Here is a 12336-nt window from a genome sequence, read left to right on the forward strand (position 1 = left end):
TGTGTGGTCATGGGACTAAGAGACTAACCGGGGGGCACAGTTGGTCCAGCCAGGGGGTCATCTGTGTGATTTTTTTTTTTTTTTAACAACATCCCCCGTAATGACAGCTGTCATCTCTGCCACCACCCAGAAGACAGGACAAATAAACAATCTCAGGCTAAGAAAAGGTTTTCAAACACAAACAGAAGAAGAATAAAGTTATTGCTCCCGGCATTTTAAAAATAGAATGATTGCAGGTCCAAGGTTAGTATGTCTGTTAAAGAATATACAGTAGTCAAATTTAACACGGGCATTGTGCAATGGGCGTTATATTTTGGAATGAATCCTTCGATTATATTACTGCTCATTTAATTTATTTTGTTGTTAAGGGTGACCTGAAGGTTTGATTTTTTTGTTGAGTCAGACTTAAACTAATAAAGAATAGCGTGAGTTAAGCAACATCTTAATCAGTTTGCAACATAACAGACTGAAAGTTTTGCAAGAGAAAATACTGCAGGAAATGATTCTACGTGGAGTAATGGATTAGTCATGTACAAACAGGGCAACAAAGATGTTACACAGGTTGGGGATTATGACAGTATATTTTCTGTATTTCGTCCTAGAAAGTGCCACCACTTTTTTCTGCGAAATAAGCTGACACATTTTCCTAATGCTCTCTCTTGCTCGGTCTTCCACCCTCTTATTTTTGTCCACATTCCATTAACTTCTCTTCCCGGCTATAAATACCCTGCATGTCAGATTGGACCAGAGTGAGGGCTTTTGTCGCTTTAAGGAACTTCACGGGGGGGGTAAACATGGGAGAGGTAAGTATAGATGGAGGAGCGCTATAAATATCCTGCATGTCAGATTAAAGAAGAGCGGGCTTTAGCTGCTGTATGGAGAAAAAAAAAGGAAGAGATGGAGGAGTTAAGTAAAGATACATGGGGGGTAAGTGGGAAAAGGGAGGGAGGAAAGGGTGAGAGCTTGGGGCTTTTGCGGGGGTTTAGTTTAAATGAAACCAGGTGTGTTGTGGGACTTTTGAGAGGGGTCTTTTTGTAAGAAGATGGGGGGCGCAAGTGTGTCAATCCGTGAGTTGTTGCGCCTACGATTTGAACAGATTCGGAATTTTGGTATTTTGCCCGCAGACCAGGAATTTGCATCCTGGGGGGTCAGGGAGTGGGGGTTTGGAGAGCGGAGGATGGCAGTGCAGGGGGCCAGAGGGGAGAAGAGGGGGGGTAAGATGGGCTGTCCCTCTCTCCTCCCTCTTTCCGTCTCTCTCGCTCTCCCTTCCTTCTTTACATGTGTTCAGCTGCTCCAGCTGTCGGTCTCCCCACTCACTCTCTCAGGGTCACACAGGCAGGAGTTGAAGGGACCACTTCTGTACGGGACGACCGCCGCCAGCAGCACTACACACCGGCACACAGAGGGAGACAGACTTTCCATCCGGAAAGATTCATCTGTGAGTTTTCCTTGTGTTTGTCTAATGTCTGACATCCATGTTAGAAGAGATTTGTGTCAAACAGAAAACTAGTGGATGAATTATCCTGTTGGTGAGATGTTTAGGAAGAACGTAAATAAGGTGAGAGCTGTGCCTCTTACCCACTTTTCTAGTACAGGCCTTACACGTCACAGCTGCAACACTGCTCTGCTCTCTCAGCTACACTTGGCTCCTCACTAGAGCCAAGATAATGTGGCCAACGGTCTGTGCAGTTTGCTTCTTGGCTTTGTGTTCCAGACTGTAATAGGGGGGTAGACAGGAAGAGAAGCAGTGAGTCACAGGGTATATATTATTATTGTACAGTATGTAACAATTCTTCCATCTCATCCCTTTTGTACACTAGTTAGAGTCAGGGGGACTTTCTGACTTTCTGAATTACAGCAAGACAGTTTATGAGTTATAATTTTAAGTAAGAGAAACAGGTGCTAGCTCGAAACTCTCAAAACCAGTTTAACCAGGGTTTGGTCATTTCTCAAGGTGGTAGCAAGTTGCAACATACAGTAAAGTATTCAGGTAAGATAATTGATATTGAACTGTTTGATCTACCAAAAAACTTCTGTAAGAGAGCGACTTCTAATGCTTTAGTCATTTTACTGTGTCCTCTACATCCTTTGTATGAAAAGTTTGAGTTCCTTTACTGGACAAAGATTATGATAACCAACGAGAAATGGAACATTTGGTTTTATCTCCCAGGCCAACAAACTGTTGACATTAACATGATGATTCACTGTTCAACTGATGCTGGTTTTGCGTTGGCTTGAAGTGCTCTAAGTTCCCTTGATGCATTAATGTTTTTCTGTGTTGTACAAAACAAATTCCTGCAAAGGACAATAAAGTTGAAGTTAAAAAGAATCAGAAACAGTGAAGGATGCTGTCTTTACACTATCTGACAGTGGTTTATCATTGTGCTCCTAACATGTGACAGCTCACTGTAATGAGTCAGGTGGGATCATAATGGCAACAGGGAGGCTGTGTTCCCCTGAGAGCAGCACATCATCTCATGCCACATTGTGTGCATACTAATACATCACAGCCTTTACAAACTCTTTACACGGTGAGGCAGAGCAGAATCACCTCTGTGTGTTACAGTGTGTGAATCTCCTGCAGGCCTCCATGTATGTATCTCTGACTGTGATAGAGTTTCTCAGCACAGGAGAGAGACTGTGTGAGGGATGTCGGCCCCCTCAGTGTGGACTTGCAGGTTCACTGCCACTGTGGTAACAAAGCGCAGCTGGAGCACGCATGGCCTCCATGTTCTCAGAGGCTGCTCCACGCATAACCGAGCTGAACCATAGCGCGCGTGCGCTCAGTATACACTACAACACATGACCGTCCACACACACCCTGTATGTGTGTGTGTGGTCCAACTGTGGGTTTTTCCTGGTCCCAATGCGGGCATTTTTATGAGCCGCCTGACAATGTGCTTGTTGAATTATGCTGGGAATTACATTTTTTGAAAAGGTCAGCCTGTTGTTACTGACAACAAGACCATGCTCTAATAGAAGTACATTAATATATATTATTAGATTATATTATTGTTCATCATCAGAGGTATTGTACATAATAATCACAAAGGCGTTAGAGCACTCATATTTTGAAGTTCAACTACAACTGAACTGTGCTCCAACTTATGCTGCTAATACAGCTGCAGCCGGATGGAGGTTTGGCACCAGCTTTCCTCTTATGTGATCCATGGGGGGTTTCCCAGAACCTGATACTCTGGGATCCACTGGCGTGGCAGGGCATCCCAGCTGGGAACTGGCGCCCACATCCTCGCCACGGGCATTCCAGAGGTCCACCGCCACTTGATCTCCAGCAGCGCCAGGCCAACACCCATGCATCCCCTCTGCCCACACTCAGTGGCCAGTGAGTGACTGGACCCCGACCGATGGTCAGTTTGTTTTTTGGGGGTTTGGGTTGCATTCCTGATGGTTTCAAGTGTCCACTGGGCCAATTCATAGAGGTCACGTACTGTGGCCGTCTGATTGCTCTGTGGTATGTGTTACTGTCTACAGGGTGAGGGCTGCTTTTCACCACACAGAGGTCATGAGTGGCCTGTGATGTCATCCGTCCAGTATTTTAAGGTGTCCACATCACCCTGTGGCCTTCTGTTTGTCTCAACAAGAAATACAATAATAAACAATGCCTGCAAATGTGGCCCTTGGCGTTTACATTGCAGTGTTTCTATGCACGAACACAGTCAGTGATTATAACTTTCCTCTCATGTATATATAAAAAAAGTTAACTTCATTGCAAACAGAACTTGCTTAGATTTTTTTTTGACTCCTTCAAATTGCCTGGCTTTTTTTTTTTTTCTACATTTTGGTTAGCTGGGGCTGGAATAGATGATTTTCTATTTTTAGACTCAGCTTACACACTTATAGCTCCTCTCCAGGAACATAAAATGAAGGATGGTTTTGTCGCTGCTGGGAAAAAGCCCAGTCCATCAGAGAACTCTGCAAACATGATATAATACAAACCTTACTCAAAATACATGACACAGTGCAGAGCATTGTAGAAAAGACTAGCTCCTGGATTCTACTCAGATCCTTTACGTAAGTTAAAGCTAATAGAAATATACCTTAATTATCCAAAGTAAGTGCAAGGATTTCAATATGTCTTATTTATGGTTTTTGGTGGCCCAGACTGTAAGCTGGTGTTGGCAACACATGGTTGCTTACTCAGCAGGCTAGCAAGTGGTTTATTTAACTGGTAAAGAAGCATGCTGATTAGCCTTAATATTGTTGTTTTTTGTGTGGCATCCAATTTTGGCTTACCTATTCTAGAAATCCATCCTATCCTCTGTAGTTTACTATAAGCGTGCTAGTTGGCCCAAACAAATGTGTAAGATAGGAGTGTGGAGGAGCGACTGAACTGATGTAATTGAGTCATTTTTAGGCTTTTTCTTAGTGGGTTAAACTAAACCGCCACTGATAACAAAATGTTGGCTTGCTTGATGAGGTGTTAGCTTGCTGAGGAGGTTGTGTTGAGTGTGGGTGTAGAGAAAGAGTTCTTAGATGAAAAAAAAAAACAGCTACCATGGTAGAATAAAAATATTCTCAAACTATAAATTAAGACGCTGTAAATTCAAGGCAGTTAAGTCGCCGGAGCTGCTCTTTGAGTCAAGATAATTCAGAGGATAGTGTTTATTGTGTTATGATATTAGCAAGTAACTCTTTGTTAGTGTAGTCAACTAGATTGTGCTAGGACAAAACATCCTAAAAACCATACTGGGCCTTTCTGTAAATGCTCATCTCACATTTTGCACATTTTATTTCACACTGGTATCTCCGAAATGTCATGGGGTGGAAGTATAAAGAACCAAAAAATTGAGATATTAAAAAAAAAGGGCAGTATATATAAATGATTATAAAGTTCAGAAGGCCTACTTAATTGAATGTGCATGGATTTTCACCACTAATAGGTCAAAAACCCGATTACATTACAGAGTGACGTCATAGCATTTCCAAAGAAGGGGTCACTTTGTCACACATGAATTTATTGTAAGTTTATCTCAAAAAACTAAAGCAGCAGATCATGAGATGCTGTTCTAAAGTTTCTAAGTAATAGCCAGGATTTATGTGCTCCTAACAGAGCTGCTCTGACACACAGTAAACCAAACCTCTGGAGGCAGCACTCAGCAAGACGATCATTCCTGTGAGTTGTAGTCTGCCAGTCTGCAGACACAGAGGGCTTTCTGTGAGTAGCTAATAAGAAAATATTTCTGTGATGTTGACTTTGTTATTTTGAGCAGAAGGATGGCGCACGTCACAGTGTTTATGTTCTTACCTGGCAGAGGGTCTCATTCCAGTTATTCCCGCTGCGATCAAGAGGGGACTGTTTGGTTGACAAACAGTGAATCAGGTCCAAGAAGCTCACTGTTTGTTTTCTAACTGACTACTTAAAAATTGGCTCTGGAGCTTGGAGTTGATTTATCCATTTCAGCTGTGGGAACATCTCCCAGCACTAGTATGTTTTAAGGCTGAATTGAACAATCTTTTATTTTATGAGTTTCTAATATCACCTTGCCCTTTTCTTTCCATCCCTCTCAAACACAGATCACACACCTCGGCTGCTCCAAACATCACAAAGTCAGCGGTCTCTCTCATCTTTAAAGCAGCTGCTACCTGTCTCATAGCTGTGAGCGTGTGTGTGGGTGTGTGTGTGTGTGTGTGTCTGCATGTTGTGTTCCTGTCCCCTCTTCCTCAAATTAGTGCATTAGTATGCAGGGAGCTTGTGTGTCAATGTTGTCCGTGTGCATATGTGTGTCTGCGCTCCTCCACAGTGCTATTTCACAGCCGCCCACAGAAAGTGACACCTACACGGTAAGAATGGCCAAATCTTTTGCATCTTTTCTTTTCCATACTGTTAATCAAACCTCTCAGTTTGAGGTAGAAACATTTCTATTAAATACTCTCTCTTCTTCTTGTTTAATATTCCACAGCAGTTTTCCTTTTCCAACATTTTAACACAGTTAGTTGGGGGTAATTTTAGTTTTTAATTCACTTTTCTCTTGGCCTTACTTTTCTTTCCATGCATCTAACAGTAATATATTTTCCCCAAGAATGATAATAACCCTTTTTCCAAACACTGGCCTTAGACTCGTTGTTTTTGAAGGGACATTTGGCTTACAAGCGTCAGTTTAAAATGTCACAAATCCTTTAACAGCCGCAGACCTCTTGTCTTTTTGGCCGAGCACTTCTACATGAACGGAGGGAAAACGACTTTTTTCATGTCCCACTACTGAGGATTTATTATGTATCATGAATATATTATGCAACTGCTTGGCTCAGAAAGGCTGTTCACATCTTTCTTTCCATCATTTTCTCACACTCTATTTCGCTCTCTGTGCTGCTCTTTGCAGGAATGCACAGATGGGTATCACTGGGACCCTCATACAGAGCACTGCAAAGGTAATGCACTCTTTAAAATGCATTTATACCATATCAACACCGACGTACAGCTTGGATATATTGCCTTTTGATTGATTTTTTCCTTAAAAGTACAGTTAGAAGCTTATGGTTTATCACTGCATCTCTCATCAGATGTAAACGAGTGCGAGACCATTCCAGACGCCTGCAAAGGTGAAATGAAGTGCTTCAACCACTATGGAGGCTACCTGTGCCTTCCCCGCTCTGCATCAGTCATCCCAGCCCCGGAGCCTCCCATCACGCCAACTGTGTCCAACCCCTGCCCCCTGGGATACGAGCCCCAGGGAGACAGCTGTGTGGGTGGGTGTCTGGTTTGCGCATCTAATGGTTTGAGGTGGACAGGTGGCCACAGGATGACTGATCATTAAGAAAGTTTGTGCATGTGTGTGATTGTGTGTGCATTTATTGTTTGTGGCCTCAGAATGTGAGGGACAGGTGGCTGAAGCAGGTGTTGGGACTGGAGGCAGCGTGTTGGTGCAGTCTGTGTGGGTGTTAGTGAGCATGAGTCTGCAGGGGGGCAGGCAGACGGTGTAGGAATTTGGAGGATCTAACACGAGAACAGCTGTTGTGCTTTAAGAGTCAGTTTTGCGTCTCGAAACCTCCTCACGCTGGAGGGCGGTGAGGTGTCCAAGCGGCCTGCATGAAACAGCAAAAATGATTCAACATGATGAAATGTTTTACAGCTGTTGGGGGCAAATGGGGGGGGGTACTATCGTCTTCCCTCCAACAGTCATACAGTGTCTTCCGGTCCTACTGAATTATGAATTTTTACACTGTGTGTCCTTGTTTCACCCACAAAAACAGACATTGATGAGTGTGAGCGGGACGAACATGACTGCCAGCCCAGTCAGCAGTGTATCAACTCACTGGGTGCCTTCACCTGTCAGTGTCCTGATGGGTATCGCAAGGTCGGCACAGAGTGCATCGGTGAGATTATCATTTATAACCTTTAAGTATAGCTAGGCAACATCAAACATGACAACTGGAACTCTTCAAATCCATAATAAAAACTGACTTTATTAACCTGTAGGAATGTGAATATCCCTCTTCTGACTGTATTTCTCTCTCTCAGACATTGATGAGTGCAGGTACAGGTACTGCCAACATCGCTGTGTCAATGTGCCCGGCTCCTTCTCCTGTCAGTGCGAGCCTGGATTCCAGCTGGCAGGAAATAACAGATCTTGCATTGGTGAGTGACGCCTCTCTGCACCTGGTTATATGACTTTACTGTCACAGTCACTGAGGAGTGCATACTAGTCAGAGAGCTTCAAGTTATGTTGTAATGGAGAACTTTCTTGGCTTTATCAAGTTAAAACAATAAAGCCTTTGATAATGTCGCTTAAAATTGACTAAAAGAGCGACTCCAGCAATTTACACATCAAAGTCTTTCAACAGGTCAGTAAAAAATACTGCATCTGTGCTATAAGGTTGTATAAAGCCTTTTGTGGCTCCAGAGGGAGCTGTGCAAAGTCAGCTACATTTTGGTGAGAGAAGAAGACTCCAAGTTTGTAAACCAAAAAAAATAAGAGGAAGTGACCTCACCAGATCTTTGCAGTTTGGTCATCATAGCTGCTTCAGGCTTCAGGCCGAGGGTAGATTAAAAACTACGATCATAACACATTCAAATCTCCTACAAAACAATGATAGGTTGACTCAAAGTGGCTTGGAAACATACCAAATAAACTGAAAACTTTCATTACATATTGATTCAGTAGTGCTATATTGTAATTAGTGCACAGGTGTTACAGAGCTTTTGCCAAATAGAACAACTCCAGTGAGAGAGAAAAAACACATGGGAAGAAACCAAAACTTTGTCATCTTTGGCAGATAATTTTGTGCTAGTGTTGGACGTCTTCTGTCATAGTAACATTCTGATTAGAAGCTGTCATTCTGATTTCTGCATTCAGCATACATTCTTCATCCAGCAACTGTAAGATGGATGAGCTTGTCGACTAAAAGTACAAATGTTTCCCCTTGTTTCAGATGTGAATGAATGTGACATGGGTGCCCCCTGCTCTCAAAGGTGTTACAACACATATGGCACCTTCCTCTGTCGCTGTGATCAGGGCTATGAGCTGGGGCCTGATGGCTTTGCTTGTAACGGTAAGAGACTCACTCTGACTGTCTGTGTAAAATAATTAGTATAGTAGTATATGCAAAATTCTGTGGTGCAAATGTTCTCAGTTTTTATTTTTATTAAAAACAATTGACAGATATCGATGAGTGCAGCTACTCCAGCTACCTGTGCCAGTACCAGTGTGTCAATGAGCCTGGGAAGTTCTCCTGTGTGTGCCCTGAAGGATACCAGCTGCTGGGCACCAGACTCTGCCAAGGTTAGCACGTCCGCCTCCATTTTCTCCCAAATCTAACACCTACCTCTCTGTGCTCTCAGAGTCACAAATGCTGCTGTGAGTCAACACTTAATCAGCCTTTGAGTACAGCACTATTCTTGTCTTGGGTCAGTCTGATCCAAAATGATGAGCTGTTTGTCTCCTGCAGATATAAATGAATGTGAAACAGGCGAGCATCAGTGCACAGACACACAGACCTGTGTGAATATCCACGGACGGTACCAGTGTGTGGACGCAAACCGCTGCCAGGATCCTTATGTACAAGTGTCTGAGAAGTGAGTGACACCTTGTGAAATAAAAACTTTCACACACATTTTCCCAATTACATAAATCTGGCATCAGCTCAGAATATAATCAGCCTCTTTATTTACTATGGCCCAGACTGCAAGATAGCCCCCATTACTTTTTCCACACACTGGTCCAACTTTTCTTGTGAGCACGCTCCAGTGCAATAAGAGAACTATCCTAGTTGTGAACTAGTGTTAGATTGGTAACAGGTGTGGGCGATTACTAACAAATCCCTCATGATTTGGTGATATAAAATGTGTCTAAGAAAAACATGGGAGAAAAAAATGGCTACTGTTCAGTTCTTGTTTTCATTTTAGAACTTTCCTCTCAGTCATAGAACTCCCTCTGCTGGACGATTTATGAACTGCTCTTTCTGTTTTCCTGTACAACATAACTATTCTCTTCTTAAATTCAAAGTTGACCCTGTCTGTTTTCTTTGCTGTCCAGCCGCTGTGTGTGTCCAGTTCACAAACCTGCCTGTCGGGAACTGCCATTCTCCATCGTCCACCGGTACATGAGCATCACCTCTGAGCGCTCAGTCCCCTCAGACATCTTCCAGATTCAGGCCACCAGTGTCTCTCCTGGAGCTTACAACACCTTCCGCATCCGCTCGGGTGACGACAACGGAGACTTCTACATCAGAGTAAGAAACGTGACAGAGTGTCATCAATAATTGTTTGCTCAAAACCTGTAAATACACTGAGGTGTGTCTTTTCAGTTTAAAGTGCACTGATGGGGTTATATTAACTCTTTAGAAAAAATACTGTCTTTTAAATACACAGGTAAGTTTGTCAGGTGTTTGTGTATTATTCATGTGATGGTGTTTTATCAACAACTTAAGCTGCTTGAAATCTTCCTAAAATGTAACTTATCCACATCAGTGCATCTGTTATTGTCAAACACTCTGATTTTATTTTCTATTGAATGAATTTGTCAGAACATGAAAAAGAGATGATTAGTGTTGACAGAAAGCTTTGGTTTCGCAGGGTACTAGTATCTGTTGTCCTTTTGCTAAAACCAACCAAACACATGTTTAAAATAACTGTATTAGTCATTAGAAACATATTTACAATTTTAATACCATTCATGGCTCAGCTGCTCTGAAAATGTAGAAACTAACCACATGTTTGCCCCCTCTCACTTCTTGTCAACAGTCAAATTGAGCAATTATTTTATTTTTCAAACAGAATTTTTTTTTACCCAACAGAAAGCTTTAAATCATAAAGTCGTCCGTCTTTTCATGCTATAATATATATATATATAAAAAGTAATTTTTCTATGGATTCTATTCTTTTCCCCAAAGATGCAGCCTAGTTAAACTAGTTTTTATTATGTTATAAATACTTCGGTCGGGCAAGTGGCTGATACACACAGGCCTAAACTCGACACTATTTTAGCATTGCCTTGTACATTTCATTTAACCAGTAGATGGCGTGCTGAGCTATTTGAAACACATGAAGTGCTGATCATCATATATCTGGAGAGAAATGTAAAGATTAACACCATCATTGATGTGTTTTATCACAGTACAATCAAATCAGTTAGTTTACCCCTTGGACTCACTTTTAGGTGTGCAGTACCTGTTTAACTTCAACCTCCAAATATCCAAACGGAACTGAAACATTTCAGATTTCTATATCAGAAAATAAGATCCATCAAGATTGAAAAATAAGAGCCCTCTTGACTACATTAGAACGTATCTTTTTCTGTGTTAGGCTGCATTTGTTTGACATTTCCCTTTCTTAGCTTCCACAGCTAAGTTTAGTTACACGTTCACCTGCACTCTTATCATGCAGAGTCTTGTTAAAGAAATAACTTAATTATTTGATAGACTGGCATATATAAAGATTTTGGTGCAAATTTACAGGTGAGGAGGGCTGGCATTACATTTTAAATGTCAAACAACTGGGGCTGTCACACGATTTCAATCACGATTAATCACTGAATTTGGATCACGATTTGTAAATCATGATAAATCCAATTTATTATCGCATGTTTGAAATTCCATTATTTCCCTTTTTTTTTTTAATTGGTAGGTTTCTATTTTGAGTTTTTGTACCGTATTAAGCTGAGAGTACTTTACTTGCTGCTTCAATTCAACCCTGCTTTTATTTTGAAATAAAGTAAAGACCTTATAGACAGAAGGTTATCAGATTAATTTATCCAAGGAAAAAGGAACTCTTTAATGATCAAAAAACAAATGAAAACAGCTAAAAGGAACGGTAAAAAAGTAAAAATGTTTGATGTTAACTAGTTAATCCTAACAACCCTGAATGAACACAAATGTATGTTTGTAACTTGTATAAAACTTGTATAATAATATTTATTTTGCCTTTTCCAGCAAATCAATAACATCAGTGCCATGCTGGTGCTGGCTCGTGCCGTGTCCGGGCCCAGAGAGTACACGTTGGACCTGGAGATGGTGTCAGTTAACCCTCTGCTCAGCTACCAGTCTAGCTCCGCCCTCAGACTCTCCATCTATGTTGGGCCGTACGCCTTTTAAAGAAGAAGAAGAAGAGTGGAGGGACACAGGGACAGAGAGAGCTGGGGAGAAACAAAGATGCAAACAAAGGAAAATGAAGCTTTAAAACAAAATGCACTGTGATGTTACACTCATTGCTTTTTGTATTACCAAAGAAAGCCACACTTTTCTGTCAGCCAATCATATTATGTTAAAGAATATGCACACAGTCAATGCACAGACATTGAAAGAAAAAAACAGCCTTAAAACAGTTTGTAATGTGTTCCTTTGAGTTTAATGTGTCAGTATTTTATTAGGATGTTGTGTTTTGTTATCTGCCAGCTTCATTCTGGTGTCAGTGTGTATAAAATAAGAATGGTCTTCACTTCTCCTCTGCTCTGGGTGATATGAAATGTGTTCTACATATTTTAATGTCTGCCTTCAGGTGGAGTGATTCATGCCCAGTGTCACTTCATTAATCTGCTTTCATCAGTTTACACTCTTCTCTATCTATCGCCCCCCGCCCGGTTTCCTGTACAGTAACCACTCTGATCAGACCTCAGCCTCCACGCTTCTCCTTCACCCTCCACTGTTCATGTCTTTGTTTGAGCTCTCTACCACCGCCTTGTGTAGGTTTGTCACATTGCTGATTGTGTTGTTTTTTTTAAGATTTAAGATTGAAACCAAAATAAAACAATATACCTTGACAGGTTCATTCTTTGGGGTCATGCTGTATCCCCCTCTTGGAACTCCATTGTTGTTTGAAATTAAACTGTTAATTCGACACTATAGAATCGATTTGCTGCTTGTATATTAGTTCAAAGATGC

General features: G+C 41.6%; 1 protein-coding gene across 2 annotated transcripts; it reads left to right on the plus strand.

The window, feature by feature from the left end:
- Nucleotides 1-1273: 1273 nt before the first annotated feature.
- efemp2a (EGF containing fibulin extracellular matrix protein 2a) lies at nucleotides 1274-12215 on the plus strand. 2 transcript variants are annotated; one of them, XM_065958967.1, is made up of 12 exons: nucleotides 1274-1438; nucleotides 3123-3368; nucleotides 5536-5802; nucleotides 6342-6390; nucleotides 6523-6708; nucleotides 7213-7335; nucleotides 7481-7597; nucleotides 8392-8511; nucleotides 8622-8741; nucleotides 8908-9034; nucleotides 9495-9690; nucleotides 11389-12215. In XM_065958967.1, exons 3-12 carry the CDS (start codon nucleotides 5701-5703, stop codon nucleotides 11548-11550), a joined length of 1302 nt encoding a protein of 433 aa, XP_065815039.1. In that variant the 5' UTR covers nucleotides 1274-1438; nucleotides 3123-3368; nucleotides 5536-5700; the 3' UTR covers nucleotides 11551-12215. The 2 variants fall into 2 exon arrangements, with proteins under 2 accessions (XP_065815039.1, XP_020491476.1); XM_020635820.3 differs by lacking the exon at nucleotides 3123-3368.
- The last annotated feature ends 121 nt before the right edge of the window (nucleotides 12216-12336 follow it).

Source organism: Labrus bergylta, chromosome 9 (genome assembly GCF_963930695.1).
Source record: "Labrus bergylta chromosome 9, fLabBer1.1, whole genome shotgun sequence".
Taxonomy (NCBI): Eukaryota; Metazoa; Chordata; class Actinopteri; order Labriformes; family Labridae; genus Labrus; species Labrus bergylta.